Source organism: Triticum aestivum, chromosome 2B (assembly GCF_018294505.1).
Source record: "Triticum aestivum cultivar Chinese Spring chromosome 2B, IWGSC CS RefSeq v2.1, whole genome shotgun sequence".
Taxonomy (NCBI): domain Eukaryota; kingdom Viridiplantae; phylum Streptophyta; class Magnoliopsida; order Poales; family Poaceae; genus Triticum; species Triticum aestivum.
Window position 1 is genome coordinate 36,521,617 of NC_057798.1, and position 19,234 is coordinate 36,540,850.

The window sequence follows — 19,234 nt, forward strand, 5'->3', positions numbered from 1 at the left end:
AGGAGCCAGCACAATATCATCCCCATCAAGTTACTCTGCGCGTGACATAAACCCAGCAACCATCATAATCATCATTGTTTCTGGTAAGCAAACCATCCAAGTTCATGTACCTCTGTAGAGAATTGCTAATCTACCATGCTAATGTATTTTCATGGCACTGTATAATCCCATCATAGACCCATTAGTTCGGTCCATGGGCGTCAAAGTCCACACCTGGAGGACAGTAGGGGACATGAATCTTATTGTCCATTCGTATAGGACGCAGTGCCCGACTACTTTGGCGCTAGGATTAGCAACCCATGTGACATTGGCAACCTCCTTGGCCTCATGCAATTGATCATCAGTTCCTCTCCTCCCCTCATGCGCTTTATATTGACTGTGCCAAAATGCACTTTTATTCTTCTTTCCATGGATATTTAATAACTGCTGGAATCCTGGATAAACAAGTTTGCTGGAGTGACCGGAAAATTAGTGCTAGTTGTGGTTGCTGCAGTTCCACGGATTATCTGGGACACGCGAAATGATGGTGTTTCAGGCCCACACTGAAAATCTGCTGGATGATGTGTTGTTGTGATCAAACTAATTGGATATTGGATTCACTATTCATTTCCTTTGTAGAGAAATGAGGTAAACAAAAATCTGTTGCAGCGGGGAGTAAGTCTCTTTGAACAGGTGGCAAATGAAGTGTTTGGAGCTGTGCGGGGCCAGAAACCTACTCACATAAGGCTATCGGTCTTCGGCTGCATCCAACAGCTGTTTAGCAGGGCCATCTCCAGAAATTTGGGGCTTCAGGCGGAAACCAAAATGTGGCCCAAAATTTCGAACAATTCACGTAACATAAGAATTAATATGCTTAAAGCACACTATCAGTTTATTATATAGTTTCCAGTCTGTTTTATTTGTACCTTATTTAACCATATATCAGATATTATGCTCAAATTGTAATGTGATAGGAAAGCAATGAACAAACTTCATGTTCTACCAAAAAGGACCATCTGTCTAGTATTTCTTGGAATATAATCTTCAATCATATCTTCGTCCTATATCATATCTCCAAGACATCAATTTCTGCATCATGTTCCACAACCACCATCGTATTATCATCACCACCATCATCAACATTAACATCTGCAGTTTGATTTTCCGAATCAAGTTGGCAGGCTCACTAAATATCTATCGAGGGCACTTGTTTGAGTTCGAGCCTCAAGATCCAGTCTTTGTTTTGCAGCACCAAAATCATGTTTCCTAATTCTAGTAGACATAATGATGATCCAGGAACAAAACCTAACAAATTATAATAAGTTATCGTTGATCAAACAGAATCTAACTAGATTCATATAGTAATAATCGCTAGATGACTCGTGATCATTCGAATACAAAGAAAATAAATTGATAAAAAAACCTTGCTCTTGGATATTAAAACACAGTATGTAGTCTATGGTTGATGTGTTTAGCTAGCCTGGGCTGCTAGTTTGGATGTTGCTTCAAGTTGGATGTTATTTTTATTTCCCTTAATAAAAATTTGTGAGAAAGGGCTGGTGTCTTAATAGTTAGAGCCACAAGTTGGTGGGCTATCTAATTTGAGCGTAGCTCTTCCTATACTCAACTATTTTTTCTTGACAAAGAAGTGTGTCTATATATACAGTAGACACCATGCGATTAAACACACTGCTTTGAAATATATATGACAAACAATTAACATGTTACAAGATTCAGAAAAAAGCGTCATACTTGACCAAGCTGCAGAGCTGCTCGTTGCCTGTCGATGTGGTAACAAGGCAGCGTCACGGGAAAAGAGCAGGAGCCATCCAACTAAACCGGTAATTAGGTTAAGTCCTTCTCCTTTTTTTCTCACACCGGGTTCAAAAGTTGCATCACCAATAAGATGCCCATTGGGTGTTTTTGCGCAGAAAACAAAATAGGACCTTGCCCGAAACATAATACAAACACATCATGGATATTGAATAATTTAAAATTTAACAAAGCCATCGCATGCTGTAATTAAAAATTCAATCGTATCATCACGTAGGAGCAGATTGAGAACAGGCAAGCATACATGGTGTCATAATATATCTCTGGGATAACTCAGCTGGATTGGTATTTATATACACTTGTAATTTGCACTAGTAGTCCCGGACAGACGACAATGGTTCACGAAATTAAAGGTGATCTCAGACTCTACTAGCTAACAAAAAGTAGTACTAATTAACATCAACTTGTTGTTGTTGAAGTATCATCCGGTATTAACAACTCAAAATCATTAGGGCTAAAAAACGAAGCCACGTTTATTTCTCTATGGTGACGGAGACAATGCCGCTGGTAATGGCGTTTTTGGTGAGGACAGTGGGCAGTTCAACATTCTTGCCCTTCTTGGGGGTCGATCTGTAGTAGTAGAAGTACAGGATCAGCTGGATGAGACCAAAGATTGTACCGAGAGCATTGGGGATCTGCACAGAATTTAAAGAGGACATAAACGTTAGATCAATCCGCGCTGAGGATTTCTTGATTGTATGTTTGGCTGGGTTTGCGACTTCTTATTTCCAATGTGTATGTGTATGTACAAACCGTGATGTAGATGTCAAACTTGATAAGCGCATAGGCCGTCCAGCAGCAGCCACTGAGGAAGTTCACCAGCGACAGGAAGAATGGCATGTACTCCACACTCTTGGTCCTGATCACTTTACCCTGCAAATAGGCAGTACAATATTACTACTTTCATCTTAACTTTTTGAGTTATATTTGTATTAGTACACTCATAAGTTGGCAAAAGCATCCGTAATTAGCAATTAGCCTGAGCTAGTAATTCACCCTGTAAAGGAAGTTTACCTTTGAGGTAGAAATAAAACTTAGGCTTTTTTGATTAAAAATTATGATGTAGCATATTGTAGAAGAACTTGGGTGCTTGAGAGGTGAACAACTCAATTCGTACTTTTTATAACAGGGTTTTGGCACGAACGTTAAAAGGTGAAAGGTGGGTGCATCTTTTAGATGGACATAGATTTTCAGGCAGAATCAACAACAAACAAGGTGTACTACTTAACAAATTAAGGTCTGTCAAAAGCATCCACTAGAACTTTAAAAATAAATTATAGGCAGGTATTTTTCTTGAAAACGCATCATTACCACACCATGCGTGCACAATGCAGATTAATTAATTAGCCAACCTGAACTAACAAGTTAAAGCGGTTATCAAAGATCACGGGTCGACGACCCTTAAGTTGGGATGGTGTACGTACCATGATGGTGAGCGGGGAGGCATACATGATGGAGCCGAAGATGACGCAGAGGATGCCTACGATCATGGAGCGCTTCTCATGGGTGTGGGCACCGAGGAGCACGCCGGCCACCACGGCAGCCACGAACGCCGCCTCGAGGGCGAGCACGCCCAGCATCTTCCACTGCACACACAGCAGAGCACATGCACATGGCTTGGGTTAGGAGCTGGAGGATCTTCTGTACAGAAACTAAAGCTGAAAAGAGACAGTGGGACGGATGAGGATTGAGGAGGCATTGGGAGGGTTGCACGTACCCTTGTGTTCTTGGCCGCGTAGATGATGAAGATGATGATGTAGGCACCCTCAATGACGAGGCCGATGCCGTTGATGGTGAGGACGAGGGTGCTGTTGGGGTGGACGATGGGGAGCCCATAAAAGAACCAGAGCAGGCAGTTCATGAGCGTCGCCAGCTAGGGGTCCGGCTTGAACTCCTCCACGTCCTTGGCCTTGTAGATCCGCCAGAACGTCGGCCTGCGTACGTACGTACAATTAGAAAACGAGCCTCAGATTAATGCCCAGCAACCACCTTTCATATATGCATACATACAGATACAGACTAGACGAGAGGAGGAGGAGAGGACTTACACAGGGGAGAGGAAGAGGCCGAAGGAGATGACATTGCCTATGATGCCGACGATGTTGCGGGCCACGTTGGCGGAAACCATGATGCTCACCTAGATCGATCGATCGCCGGAAACACAACTCGATTGCTCGGGGAACTAACGACTTGAGTAAGGTTGGTTGTGATTTGTTTGGGGCGTGGGTGGCTGAGCTTATATAGTAGGCGGTTCCCTGTCTCCTTCCCCAAGTTATATGCGATGTGGATATGGTTAAGGGTAGGTTAAACGGTTTGATTTTGGTGCAGTCCTCATCCAACTCCTTCTCCGGCCGTGCTCCCATCCAACGGCCGGCCGTGTCAATTTCTTCCTCGCCCGCGTCGTCACCCAAGGACAACCCTGAGCGCGAAATTGTCACGGACCAACACCAACCCAGCCGGCGTCACCCAAGGACACTGCAAAGCCCAAGACAGACCCAGTCGTCCCAACGACTCCGGAAGCCCAACACGCGTGTTACCGGATGCCGTGAAGTGTTGTTCGTGCTCTACTCCCTGGATCTCATAATATAAGAGTGTTTTTAACGCTATATGCGAAGGAGGGAGTAATATACCATTATCTTTCTACTATTAAAGTGGAGTACGTAAGTAGTTTTGTTTCATTTAGTTACGTCGCTCCGCCATCGCCCCCCTCAATTTTTATTCTAAAAAAACCAAACTCTTAACCGCGTTTTAGCCGCCGCCACTCGACCCCACCCGCCCCTCCCCTCTCCTCGCCACCGTCCGCAGTGCCGCTAGGCAAAGCCGGGACGGCAGGGCGGCGGCGGGGCTTCTCCACCCTTCGAGCATCACGGCCGATGCGAGACGGCCATATCGCGAGGAGGCATGCGCGGCGCGGTGGCGCCGCCTATGATGCGAGCTCAGCGGCCGATCCACATTGCGGCGCGGTCTTGATGGTTGCGGCAGTGTGGTGGCCACCCTGCCTCGGGCGGTGGCAGCTGCAGGCGCGGCGCGGGCCTATACCGTGAAGGGCGGCGGCTGCGGTCGGTGTGCCATCATTCGTTGGATCGGCGCGACGGCGTGGAGGCCATGGTGATCTGGTCAGCGGCGCGTCCGGTCAGATCTGATCTCACCGGTGCAGCCGGCGGTGGTGGCCATCTCCTCCGTCGTATGTGGTCGGCCTGACGCTAGATGGTCATATCTCCAGATCTGTCATCTTGCTCCGGTTGCGAGTCGGGAACACATAGTTGCCGGTGAAAACCGAGCACTTGGCGGGCGATGGCTGCCATTTGCGCCGTTACCTTGATGAAGGCATCGTCGTGTAACTGTTGTCGACCCACTCGTGCTACTTGGGGTAAACCCTAAGATCTGGTCTTCCAGATCGAACGATGGCGGTACTACGATGCCGTTTCACTATATGGAGCAACGTTTGTGGAGCAACGCTGGAGGACAGAGGCAGGAGGTGGAGCGGCTTCGTCTTGGACGAAGCTTCAATGGAGCTGTCAAGTCATGTCTGGCCAATAGGTGCTACGCCGAGTCATGCCTGGTTGGCAGGTGCTCCGCACGACGGATCTTCTAAAGTCTTCGTGTCTGGACAGACGAGCGCAGGGCGATGGCGCTGTTGGGTGCCGCGATGGCGTTGACGAAAGTGAGATCTGCAAGGATGATGCGGATCTCTCTCCTGAAGATGGGCCAGTCGTCCGATAAAGAAGGCGGCGTCTAGAACGTATGCATGCGGTGTGCGCTTTAGGTAGGCTGCACAGGCTGTTGGTCCCGATACATTATATGAATAGATAGGCGACGACACCGGTTTAGATATGGGGAGTGAGAGCATTCGACATTATCAAGTTTGTTGGTGTGTGAGTGATTTTTTTATGTGGATTGATGTATGTTCTTGTCAGACCTTTGTGTAATAATTAGTAAAGATGGCTGCATGCATCTATTGATGCGGTTTAACCTCCTCTAAAAGAAACAAATCGCTCCACCAAGTCCTATCTATGCCTCCACCTATAACCAGCGAGCATTCTAAACCATCGCAACAACCCCCATGACTTGTAGCGATAGATAATCGTCCACTCCCCCAAGAAGCTTGTAGAGAGAAGACAAGCGCTGCCACAGCTACAGGAGGTGGCCTGGAGGCACGCGAATGGTGTTGCCTGTAGTTGGTGGCCTTCTCCAAGGGCCTGCTGTAGCGCGGCGAGCCTGATGCGCCGCGATGGACGATGCACCATGGTGCGGTTGCAGGGGATGGACATAATGCCCTAACGGAGGCCGTCGGCATAGGCTTGACCCAAATCATCGATCTGCGACACATGCCACATCATCGATCCGAGCCGTGTTGGTTGGCAGACCTCATCGACCGGGGGCATAGCTATGCCGACGGCCTGCCCATCGGCATAGCTCAGTATTATCTGTTTTTTGTGTTTTTTCCTTTTTTCCGAATTAAAATTTGAGTAGCTTAGATGTGCCTTATCTAAACAAAAACATGCATATATCGATTTGGTGTAGAATTTTGCATAGATTATGAATATGTAGTTTGTATTTGTTTTCTGGTATGTTAGTAATGTGACCTCATGTTCTTTTGCATATAGGCCCCTATACTTTATTAAAATAATAAACAATTGATAATTACATCTATTTTGACAAAGTTTTATAAAAATCGTAGTGAGCTTACAAAAATCGTATTATAATCAATTGTCGTTTTACATCTATTATAAACAATTGCAGTGTGCATGCGATCCGGCTAAGTGAGCTTACAAAAACCGTATTCTATGGATGGGAACTCAAGTTTGCGGCTTAGTGAGTTTATTGGCCGATTTTATGATTGTGAGATGAAAGAATAATTGCTTTGTTTTACATGTTCGTGCAGGTCCTGAGAGGTGGTTAATTAATTGGGGATGGGGATGTGTTACCCTTGGGGTTTTTACCGAAAAAGCCTTCCGCCCCGCCCCCAGGCACGAGATATCGCGAGCTGAAGAACAGTGTGAATCGTCCCGGGCTTGACAACGGTGCGAATGTATCCGTGAAGTCAACGCCAGCACGCTGTCGAAAACTTCGGACCACCGAACGTGCTTTATAGCGGTCGAGGGTGCCATCGGGATGAAACTTGTGCTTGAACACCCACTTCCCAGTAATGATGTTGGCGTGCCGGGGGCGGGCAACAAGCTGCCAAGTCGCATTGCGCTGTAGAGCCTCAAATTCCCCCTTCATCGCTGCATACCAAAGTGGGTCGCAAAGAGCCATACGAGCAGAGGTCGGAAGAGGCGACAGTGGCACCGTAGACGCCGACAAGCATACTCATCAGCGGAGTAACGAAGACTCGACCGATGAACACCCATGCGTGCACGAGTGATAGGACCAGCAGGTGGTGGTGCAGTAGACGTAGAAGTAGCAGGTGCCGGGGGCGCGCCATGCACGACCGGGCTGGGCGACTGCCCCAACGAAGCTGGTGAAGGCGCCGGCGTTGCCAGCGAAGGGCCTGGGATGGCCGGCGTGGCCGGCGAAGCCGGCGAAGTGCCCGGCGTGGCCGGGGTGACCGGCGAGGTCGGCGAGGCTAGCATGGCTGGTGAGGCCGACGAGCCAGGCGAGGACGGCAATGACTCCGACGAAGCCAGCAGAGGGGCTGGCGGGGCCAACGGTGCACGACCCAAAGGAAAAGGTCCCAGTGCAACACGTCCATGAGTAGAGACAGCCAAGAGGTGATCATCTCCAGCAGGTGGTACTTCCATTTGTTCCTATGCAAAAGGAAAAGAGCACTCGTGGAAATAAACATGCCTTTAGTGTTAGCCGGGTAACCGAGGAAGACACAAGGCAAGGAGCGAGGGGAAAGTTTATGAGGGGCGGTGGCTGCGACACTAGGATAACAGAGGCATCCGACGAAAATGCGAGGACCGTCGTAGGATGGAGGAGACCCAAAGAGAAGATGATGCGGGGTGTAGTTCCAACGGACACGACACGGACGTAGGTTAACGAGGAGGGTGGCGGTGGCAAGGGCATCCGGCCAAAACCGGGGTGGCATGTAGGCGTGAAACAGAAGAGTGCGGACGCAGTCATTAAAAGTACGAAGAACGCGTTCGGCCCGACCGTTTTGCTGGGAGGTGTATGGACAGGTTAACCGAAAGATGGTGCCGTGGTTGGAGAGAAGTGTACGGATGGTGAGGTTATCGAATTCCTTCCCATTGTCGGTTTGTAGAGCATGGATGGGACGACCGAACTGTGTAGACACATAGGAGAAAAAGGCGAGGAGGGTGGCGGGAACGTCAGATTTCCAACGAAGCGGAAAGGTCCACACAAAATGAGAGTAGTCATCGAGAATAACAAGATAGTATAGAAAACCAGAATTACTTGTGATAGGTGACGTCCACCCATCACTATGAATTAATTCAAAAGGATCAGAAGAAGCAACTGTCGAAGAAGAACTAAACGGCAGTCTAACATGTTTGTCCATGCGGCATGCTTGACAAGAATGAGCATCCGCTTTATTACATGAAAAAGAAAAACCCTTGACTATTTGACGAAGTGCGGTGGTGCTAGGATGACCGAGACGGGCGTGCCAAAGATCAATGCCGGCAGAAAGAGCGAGAGGTCCACTGCGTGATGATGATGAAGGCTGGACAGGGTACATGTCACCGGGACTGTCACATCGGTGAAGAACCATCCGGGTGCGGGCGTCCATAACATAGAAACCAACTTCGTCAAATTCAACAGTTACAAAATTATCACGGGAAAGATTACGAACAGGGACTAAGTTCTGAATAAGTTCAGGAGACGCGAGCACATTATTAAGAGACAATGGTCTAGACGTAGATGGAAAGGGAGTAGAAACGACATGAGTAATGGGAAGACCAGCATCTCTACCGACGATGATACGAGAAGATGTGTGAACAGGAGACGCAGAGGAGAGGTTACCCGGGTAGGCTGCCATAATGCATCGGTGTCCATGAACCAGTCGCCACCATCGATGTAAGAACAGGGCTGAGGCGTGTATTGCAGCGCCGAGAGCAGAGCCGGGTCGTAGGAGATCGGTGGCGTGGGGTAGCCAGCAAACCCCGTCATAACCCCCCCCCCCCACTGGGATTTGGTGCGCCATAGACAAACTGTGCAGAGTAGGGGGGAGGCGGTGGTGTCAGAGCGCCGAGCTGGGGGCCGCGTGGAAGGCCTGGTGTGCCGCTGGTCGATGCCCGAGAAGTGCTGGAAGTGGAGCGCGGGGAATCGGCATTGTATAGGCGTGTACAACCCCGGTCCAGGGATTGTGGCCGGTGCCCCATGGTGGCGAGGGAAGTTGCTGCTGCTTGCCACCACCACGCTGCTGTCCACCGCCATTGTTGCTGCAGTTTTCACGGCCACGACGACCACCACAGCCGTGCCGGTCGTCCTGGTTCTGCTGCTGTTGTTGGGGCGGGGGCACCGGCGCCGGAGGCCGAGGTGGATGGGAGCCGTAGGAGGCGCCGCAGGGCGTGTCGTAGCCACCCGCACCTGCGGCTGCTGGAGGCACCGGTGGGCGAGGCTGCGGAAGTAGCGAGGCACCGTGGCCCCCGGCAGGAGGTGTTGATGTAGACTCACCGTGGGAGTAGCCGGCGGCGAAGGCGGTATGAACCGCACAAGCCCGCAGGTTCTTCAGGCGACGCTGCTCAAGAGGTAGATAGGCCACCGCCCGTTCATAAGTAAGATTGGACGTGGCATTACCGAGATCTTCATTGAGGCCGGCGGTAAGGGTGGAGAGGAGGTGCTGGTCTCCAACCTTGAAGCCAACGTTGTTGAGCTCGTCGGAGAGAGTCTTGAGGCGCATGCAGTAGGCATCGATGGAGGAGTCGTTTTGGTGGCAACTAAAAAACTCCTGCTGCAAGAAGACGATCCGTTGGAGCTTGTTGTCGGTGAAGAGGCCGACGATCTTCGTCCACACCGTGTAGGCAACATCACCGTCGCGAACAACAGTGTGAAAGATGTCCTTGCACACGGTGAGGAAGAGCCACCAGATGATGGTGGCGTAAACTGCCATCCAATCCTCATCGCGACGCATGGCGAGGAAGTCAGTGGTGCCGTCGATGTGGTCACGGAGGTTGTACTCACGGAAGAGGAGTTTGAAATAGGTTTTCCATGCATAGAAGTTGGCCTCCGTGTGGGATAGCTTGATCGGAACGCGATCGAAGATCGGAATGTCACGGATTTACGCAGGGTTGGGGAGAGAGCCGTCCTCGCAGGAAGAGGCGAATGGGTTGCTGCGGTGGGAGAGGCTCGAGTGAGACATGGCAGCGATGGATGAGCGGCGCAGCTAGAAGGCAAAAGCAGCATGGCTGGGTGCTAGGGCAGAAGCGACGCACGACTTTGAGGAAAACGGCGGCTCGGCTAGAGATACAAAAGCAGCGCGGGGCGTGGCTGGAAGCAAGGGAGCAGCGCAGCTGGTTGGGACGCGAGGTGCGGCGGCGACTAGGGCGCGCTGGGGAGAGGCGCAGCAGCAGCTAGAGCGGCGGCAGAAAGAGGTAAGGCGCGGCGGCAGCTAGGGTTGCAGGGCGCGCGAGGGTAGACCGAGTTAGGCTGATACCATGTAGGAGATTAGAGGATTGATGCAGCTCACGATATATTGATCCGGTGCTATGCACGTATATATATAGGTACAAGGGTAACCACGTCCACAACTACACAAGGGAGGAGGACGGCTTGTGGTACAGGAAATATACATGCATTATACATATCTCAACACATGTACGTGCAACTATAATCATGAAGACCAAGGCTGGAGCTAGTTTTTGGAGATAGAGAAATGCGGATCAGCTCTCGGCGGCGACTGACTCTGGCGCCTTGTTGGTCGCCGACGCTGCCGGGCAAATCAGGCTCCCGGTTCTCCTGCCTTGGTTCTTCCGACGCGAAGGAGACGACGCAAACGGGCCACGACTCGTCCCTCGACAACTCTTCTATTTTGTCTACTGCACTTCGCCGGAGGAAAACGGACGACGAGTTGGCAGGCGAGTTCTGGGCGGACATCGGCTACCCTACTCCAGCGTCTAGGGTTTGGGAGGCACCTTCGACTCGACGGGCAGGTGAGGTATCTTCTGTTTGCAGGTCGGACATGATCGAAGAACCATCACCGGTCTCGGTGGAGGGCACGGCGGCCTCCTCCTCGAATGTGTCAGGGATGGCTGCATCTCCCTCCCGCGGCGTCTCCGGGGTTCCCGGCCGATCGAGGCCTCCGATGAAGCCTTGGATCGGCCCGGTTCTGCCACCTCGGTTGTCACCGCCAGGAATGCTCGGTGATCTACTGCCGCGAGCTTGTCTCGGCGATGGAGGAATCCCGCCGGAGTTATGTGGGCCTTCGTCGCCCTCGGGCCAACACAACGGGCCGTCACGACGGTCGCCATTCCAGATCCGACATTGGAAGATGCACCAGGTCTGCAGGCGTATCCTGAGCGTCCGCTTCGGATGGTTGATCTTGGTCGTTGGCTTGGACATAAGTGGAACAAGAAAGTGCAGGGGGTGTACCCTAATTTCAATTGCACCTTGGCTACCGTCGTCGCCTCTCCAACGATGATGTGCAACTTCCCTTCCGCGCCGCTGGGCACCACCACCGGCAACCAGCCCTTGCAGCCTCCAACTTCTTCCCAAACGGCTTCTTCTCCGATGGGTGGCGCTCCTGGCTTCGCTCCGGGTGTATATGCACCGGTGCAGGCCGTGTGGCCGTATGTGACACCGGGTGGCTTCGTGCCGCCGCAGCAGCCTCATGTACAAAAACAGCCCCTGCAGTAGTCCTTGGCGTATCAAGCTCACTTTCAGCAGCCGTTCTTCGCTACCCTGGGTCAGTTCGTGCAACAACAGTCGTTGCTTCTTCAACCGACGGGTGGCTATGCACAGCAGCAATAACAAATGGTAATGTTTCAGTCTATGCAACACATCGGTAGAGCCGGCACGCAGGTGGCGGCCGGCTTCAACGCCCGCATGCCATAAAACCCAGCCGCCGCCGGTGTTCATGCAGCCGCACGCCCTCGGAAGCCAAAGGGCGGCAAGGGTGGTCGTCACAAAACTCATCAAGGAGTAGTTGCACCACCTACCACTAATCCATCGGCGGCCCCTATGATGCTGCCATTGGTGCAGGTGCCCGCTTCTTTGTCTATGATAGCAGTGGTTTATGGGTGGAACTCTCCTTTGCAGTTCAGCTCGTTGCAACAACAGCCTACGATACAACTTTCAGGGGCAGCCGAGGTGACACCTAATCCTAAGAAGGTATGGTGCTCGAAGTGTCAATCTTGAGGGCACACTTATGATGACTGCGAGACACAATAGTACAGTTTTATTTGTGACAAGATTAATCACCCGATGACCATGCGGCGTTGCCCTGCTCTCAAGATGCCGAAGCCGGTGGCGATATTATGTGGTTATGTAACTAAAAATGTGGCTTTCTTCCAGATGCCTGACAATGTCTGCAGGGAGGATCTTGCACCACAGGATTCACTGACGGGCGTTGGTCTCTATTTCTGGTGGCTCTATCAATCCTAGTATCGTGGAGGCAGAGGTTGCTAAGATTGCTCATTACCAGCAGCAGTGGATGTGGGAGGCCATACCGCATGGCAAGGACACTTTTCTGATGTCCATTTCCGACTGAGGAGGTTCTACAGAGGGTGACTAGCTTCACAGTTTTCATCAAATCTCACAATGTCACTATCGAGTTTAATCCTTGGAAGTTAGAGAAGATACCACACTGTTTCAAGCTAATTCCTATCTGGGTTCATGTGCATGGGGTCCCTCACGCTCTCCGACACTTCTTGGGGCTTTGGGCAGTCTGCTCGGTGATTGGTGCTACTCTCGATGTTGATCTTCTCTGTTTGCGCCGGAAAGGAATTGCTCGTATCCAGGTAGCGTATTGAACCTTGATGCTTTCAAAAGTAGCACAATTGGTTCTCTTTGTTGAGACGTTGTGGTTTAAAGGAATGGTTATGAGTTCTGGTACAGTCTTGAAGAATCAGACTTCCGCGTTGATAGTGACTTTGTGCCTCGAGTCTGGGAGGACGTCGATGATCCAGGGGGCGACAAGGGGCATGACTGGGAGCACACATCGAGGACCAATGATCCAAGCAAGAGGTCCAAACCCACTTCATCATCCACCAACTCTTCGGACCCTACTTCCTCGGGTGGTGTGGTGCCCATGCAGATGGTCATTGCCGTCACACCTTCGAACCCTCTGCTTCATCATCATTAAAGGGGTCTACTCCATCGGGGCCGGCTACTTCGTCTAAGGATGCTCCTCCTACGACGCCGGCGCCCCGGCCCTCGAAGCCGCCATTTTCGACTCGCTGGTCGCCACCACCTAACCCCCACGTGGGGAGTCATGTGTGCACCTTACCGTAGGAGAGCGCTCCATCGCCGTCATCATCGCCCACTCCTGCCTCTCCGACTCGATGTGGTGTGATCTTCTCCCCGTCCATTCGAGTTGGCCAGGAGTTTGCCACGGTGGAGCTATGCGTGTTATCATCTACTCCTCTGCCCTCGGGGGGGGGGGGGGGGACTTCCGGACTTGAGGATGCTGAGGAGCAGCCCCCACTATCTTCTTCTTCATCGTCGCAGCAGTCTACTATGCCTCTTGGAGTCGATGAGATGGGCTCTGAGGCTGATATTACTCCTTCGCCACTAAGGCGTAGCGGGCATTATCATGTCGGGACTGACAGATCAGCAGCCACCAACGAGGACTCTATGGTGAAGGCCATGCGCAGGACTGCTACTTGCAACCTCGACTTCGGAGGTACCCCCCCTCGCAAATCTTTTATGTCTTTTGATAATTCCAAAGTATCTTCAAATATCACTAGACTTGGGGTGTCACTAGGACATAATGAGAATGAGATAGATTTTTCGGTCAAGGCTCTAAAAAAACTGGTGTTCGACCGGCCTACGGTTGCTCCGAAGTTATCGAGTTTTGTCGACCCTCTCGTATCAGATGAGGAGGATGAGGATGTTGATGCCAATCATGAAGGCAAGCTTCTGTCTCATTTGGTTAAAGACACGACTGAAGTAGACCTTGACAATACTGTATGCGACACTACGCTTTTTGAGCTTGTCGCATCGGTGCGCAAGAACAAGTCTAACTCGGCAAAGAAAAGAGGGCGCTCTTCTAAGAAGGAAAATGTCTCTAAACATAATGTTGGTTCATCATGAGAGGCATGTTCTGGAATAGCAGAGGTCTTGGTGACTTGGCTAAACACAAACACATTGCCGATTGTGTAAAGGATCATACATTGGACTTTGTGGTATCACTGAGTCGGGTAAACATGATTTTCCAACACGTGATTTTGACCACTTTTCATGTGGTTTTGATTACGAATGGACCGTCTTACTGCCGACCGGGAGGTCCGAGGGAATATTTCTAGGTATTAACTCTACATACTAACAACTATTGTCCACGTCAAAGGGGGAGTATCATATCAAATTCCACCTTAGAAATAAGTCCGTTAACTTCATCGGGAGTCTGGTGGCTGTAAATGGCGCCGCTGTACAGGAGTTTAAGTCTGCATTTCTAAAAGAATTGGTTAATCCCTGTCGAGACAATCCCCATCCCATGTTAATTGGGGGGGGGATTTTAATATCCTTCGATATCAGCAGGAAAAAAACAATGATCGATTTGGCACTAGGTGGACTTTCCTCTTTAATGTCATTATATCAACTAGTTACCACGGACTAGGAATATAAATATCCCCTAGCCTCTATTAGGGCGCTAGAAAGAATTGAGGCCTTATCGGATCACACTCTGTTGCTAACCGATTTTGGACAACCAACCGCAAGTTCTAACAGTCACCAGTTTAAATTTGAACAGGGATGGCTCACTAGAGAGGGATTTCATGAGCTGGTTAAGAAGGTGTGGGCGCGTCAGCCTCGCAGTAACACATCCATTCAATGATGGAATAATCGAGTCTGCGCCTTGCGTCGATTTCTTCGAGGATGGGCCAAGCACACTGCTGGCATCTACAAAAAAGAAAAAGTATGATTGTCTACCTTGATTGATCCCCTCGATCAAATAGCGGAGGTGAGGCCTCTGTCTGCTGTTGAGATTGAGAAAAAAAGCAATCTTAACAAGAAGATTGCCCGCCTACTGTGTGAGGAAGAGATTAACTGGTACCAATGTAGCAAGGCGGATTCACTGGTGCAAGGTGATGATAATACGAAATACTTTCAAATGCTAGCCAATGGCAGACATAGAAAGAAGCGTATATTCTCCCTTGACCAGGAGGAAGGCTGAATAGAGGAGGACATACCACTTAGAAATTTTATCACTAAGTTTTACAAAGATCTTTTTGGGCCTTCAGCTGAAACTAATTTTCAGTTGGACGAATCCGTTACTCATGACATTACTCAAGTTACGGAAGCGAAAAATGAATTCCTAACCTCTCCGTTTTCTAAGGAGGAAATTCGAACTGCGGTGTTTCAGATGGAACACAACAAGACACCGGGACCGGATGGATTTCCCGCAGAGTTCTATCAAAGCTTTTGGGACGTGATTAACGCAGACTTGGTTCAGTTGTTTAACCAACAGCATTTAAACTTTGGGGAAATTATCCTATCGCCTAAGATTAAGGAGGCTAGTCGTATTCAACAATATCGACCGATTTGCTTTCTAAATGTAAGTTTTAAATTTTGTATGAAGGTAGCGAGTAATCAGTTGAACGGTGTAGCTGACCATGTCGTAAAACCCACTCAAACAACATTTATGCACGGCCGCGACATATTAGATGGACTGGTCCTGCACGAAAGTGTACATGAACTACACCAGAAAAAGTTGAACAGTGTCATTCTTAAAATTGATTTTGAGAAAGCCTACGATAAAGTTAAGTGGCCCTTCCTGTTGCAAACCCTGCGCATGAAGGGATTTTCCCAAATATGGTGTCGCTGGGTAGAGAGCATTGTCTCTGGAGGTAGTGTGGCCATAAAAGTTAACGATGACATTGGCAACTATTTTCATACAAGGAAGGGGCTTCGTCAAGGCGACCCCGCATCTCCTATTCTGTTTAACATTGTGACCGACATGCTAGCTACCCTTGTTGAGTAGGCTAAGATGGATGGTCAAATTAGTGGGGTCATTCCACACTTGGTAGAAGATGGTCTATCCATTCTACAATATGAGGATGACATGATACTATTCATGGATCATGATATAGATAAGGCACGAAATCTCAAGCTGCTCTTATATGCTTTTGAGGAACTTTCTGGCCTCATAATTAATTTTCATACGAGCGAACTCTTTTTCTTTGGCGATGCTGGAGAATCAGCACCTTACTATGCTGAGATTTTTGGATGCAGCTCAAGCAGTTTCCAATTCGGCATCTGTGTATTCCCACACACTATCGGCGTTTAACTATCGTTGAGTGGAAGCATGTGGAAGAGAGACTTGAGAAATGTTTAGCCAGTTGGAAGGCCAAACCCTTATCTTACGGGGCGGTTGATCTTGATCAATTCTGTCCTAAGCAACATGGTTTTATATATGTTTTCATTCTTCCACCTGCCGAAAGGGGTTCTACAGCGTCTAGACTACTTTAGATCCAGATTTTTTTGTTAGTGTGATAATGAAACCAAGAAATATTGACTGGCTAGGTGGACCGTATTGTGGAGACCTAAAAGTCAAGGGGGCCTCGGAATTGAAGAACTTGAGATTAAAAACATTGCTCTTCTCAGCAAGTGGGTTTATAAACCACTCACTGAGAATGGTGTATGGCAGGAAATCATTCGCAACAAGTATGTGGGATCCAATGCCATTTCCCAAATTCATTGGAAAACTGGGGATTCACATTTTTGTAGTGGTGTCATGAAGGCCAAGGAATTCTTCTATCAATTTGGGACCTTCTCGGTTAAGGATGGTTCTTAGGTTCGTTTGTGGGAAGATACCTGGCTAGGGAACAACTCACTAATGGTAGAATTTCTGATCTTGTAACGGATTGTCAGACATAAATTTGTCACGATCAAACAAGTCTTAGGACAAGAAAACCCCGATATTTCTTTCCGTAGGGGTCTTTTGGGCACTCGTCTGGCAGCATGGAATGAATTACTCACTCGCCTGGAGGACATTCAACTGTCAGATGAGCCAGAGACTTTTCGATGGAACTTGCATCAGAATAGCAAATTTTTGATCAAATCCATGTATGATGCAATGGTTCATTGTGATGTTTGAGTAGATAACGGGAAATTGTGGAAGCTAAAAATTTCTGTAAGAGTGAAGATTTTCCTCTCGTTTCTAAACAAAGGAGTCATCCTAACTAGAGATAATCTGTCACGATGAAACTGGCATGGTTCCAGGACATGTTCTCCCAACATGATGAGTCTATCAAACACTTATTTTTTGAGTGCAAGTTCGCTCGGGCAGTTTGGGCCATGGTCCAAGTAGCTTTGAATCTATACCCACCACGTAGTGCACGGAATATTTTTGGCAAATAGTTGCGGGGTATTGATAAACAATTTTCTGCACATATTCTTGTGGGAGCGCCGTTCTTATGCTGGGCAATGTGGCTTACCAGGAATGATGTGGTTTTTAACAATCAATGTGTCTCATCTCCTATGCAGTTTATTCATGTTTGTACACGATGGCTTCATACTTGGTCTATCCTGCAGTAGCCGGAGGACAGGGACCTTTTTATGATGGTGTCTACAAGGCTGGAACGTACGGCCAGCTAGGTTTTCTATCCCCATGGATGGCGGTGTGATTTACGGATAGGATGTACCGCTCCATAGGCTGGTCACGATTTATTGCTTGGCATTGTATCGAAAAAAATTAGGGTGCTCTGGACTTTTTGGCTGTGTGCATCTAGCTATGCAGAGGCCGGGCTTTCTTTCGATACGATTGTATCACCTCGATATATCTATTCAATGAGAAGTCCTTTACTAAAAAAACTCAGACTTAAATAAGTTTGACTTAGAACAAGGCTAGAACTTCAAGTAATTAGAAAGGGAGACAGTATGGGCTTCTGTCAAAAGAAAATGTTTTTGCCACTTGTAAAATTTGCACCATCTATGGTATATCACTGCACCACTAGTTGTGCAACAACAATGTATGACGTACTGATTTATCACTACAATGATAACATGTGTGTACTATTTCCCTATTCTTATACTCATAACATTTTTTTAAATGAGGATAACCCCTGACCTTTGCATCATTGGGATGCACTAATAGCTCTATACCACTGCGGTGTGATATGTACAACTCTCTCTCTCTCTCTCTCTCTCTCTCTCTCTCTCTCTCAGAGGTATCACGTCTTTACCACTTCAAAATTTCCGCATCATATCCTTCCTTTCTCCAAATTTAGCTCCAATTCATAGTCATGCTTCAATTTGATTGTATCTCATAACTCATGGATGGAAGCAATCTATATTGCAAATATTTTATGGACTCCAACACCAAATTCTGCTACACTCTGTCGAGCACCATGACCGATTTACGATGAGAATGCTCAGAAGTTCCTCTATGATGGCAAGCTCCCTCTAGAGTGATGTATTTAATAATGTTACAGTTTAAGATGCATTTGTGCTAGTTATCTTATATTCCTCTTCGACACACTAAATTACAAATAAGCGATGTTTCGTTTGCAGTAGTGGTATCTATTCGCTTTAAAACATCGATATCACAGGGGCAGCTCCAATGCAGAACACGGAAACATACACATCAAACGTACACGGACACCGATAGGAGAGCCGACGTTCCAACCCTGTGCACCAGATGTTGGTCCTTGTCTGTCCCTGTTTTTTCCTATCTTCGAGGCACCCCAAATAACTATAGGTATAACACAACTCATCCATAAATAGCATGGAAATATTCCAGTGGAACAATAGTTTAAATATAAACTACAATCAAAATATAAAGTTTTTAAATTAAAATTGTTCCAATTTAAATTCAACTTTGTCCGACATATGTTCTTGTTGTTCCCTTGAAGCATCTATATATGCTCAATCAAATCATTCTGAAGCTACGCATGAGTTCCTTAATGCCGAATAAGCTGATGCATTTGATTGAAATCCTAAAACATCGGCTGATCCGGTGGTGGAGGTTTGACAGGATCACCCATCCACTCAAAATCCAGACCACAATTCGGTGGTGGAATTCTGAAGCTACATATGCAAAATGCCTTACCCTCATCCTCCAAATCATGTTGTGCATGACCACAAGCTTTCATCACCATCCATAACGTCTCCATATCTCATTTTTTGTAGGTACTCGAACAACTGCAAAACAGGCTTGGAGCACTCCAAATGCCTCTCCACATATTTTCTAGCTTGTTCTTTTCTTTGGGCAAAGTGAGATTTTTTTCTACCCTTTGGCTCAAAGATGGTGTTTATGAAGGTCGCCCACGAAGGATAGGTATCATCACAAAGATAGTAGCTCATGTGGTAGTCATGAACATTGCTAGTATAGTTGCATGGAAGCTAGTCTCATAGTCAACATAGC

General features: G+C 48.3%; 1 protein-coding gene across 1 annotated transcript; it reads right to left on the minus strand.

Annotated features, from left to right (window-relative positions):
* Positions 1-2,036: 2,036 nt before the first annotated feature.
* On the minus strand, positions 2,037-4,017 carry LOC123040223 (bidirectional sugar transporter SWEET6b-like). The gene is made up of 5 exons (XM_044463126.1): positions 3,861-4,017; positions 3,530-3,746; positions 3,237-3,398; positions 2,566-2,685; positions 2,037-2,447 (listed from the first exon to the last, which is right to left on the minus strand). Exons 2-5 carry the CDS (start codon positions 3,671-3,673, stop codon positions 2,286-2,288), a joined length of 588 nt encoding a protein of 195 aa, XP_044319061.1. The 5' UTR covers positions 3,674-3,746; positions 3,861-4,017; the 3' UTR covers positions 2,037-2,285.
* Between the last annotated feature and the right edge of the window lie 15,217 nt (positions 4,018-19,234).

What these genes read in the sequence shown, in the direction of transcription:
- LOC123040223 (XM_044463126.1), bottom strand. Translation starts at nt 3,673, where the DNA reads ATGAACTGCCTGCTCTGGTTCTTTTATGGGCTCCCCATCGTCCACCCC. An exon ending in ACGCGGCCAAGAACACAAGG is followed by an intron (nt 3,399 to 3,529) that starts GTACGTGCAACC and finishes CTGTGTGTGCAG; the next exon opens with TGGAAGATGCTGGGCGTGCT. An exon ending in AGTTTGACATCTACATCACG is followed by an intron (nt 2,448 to 2,565) that starts GTTTGTACATAC and finishes AATTCTGTGCAG; the next exon opens with ATCCCCAATGCTCTCGGTAC.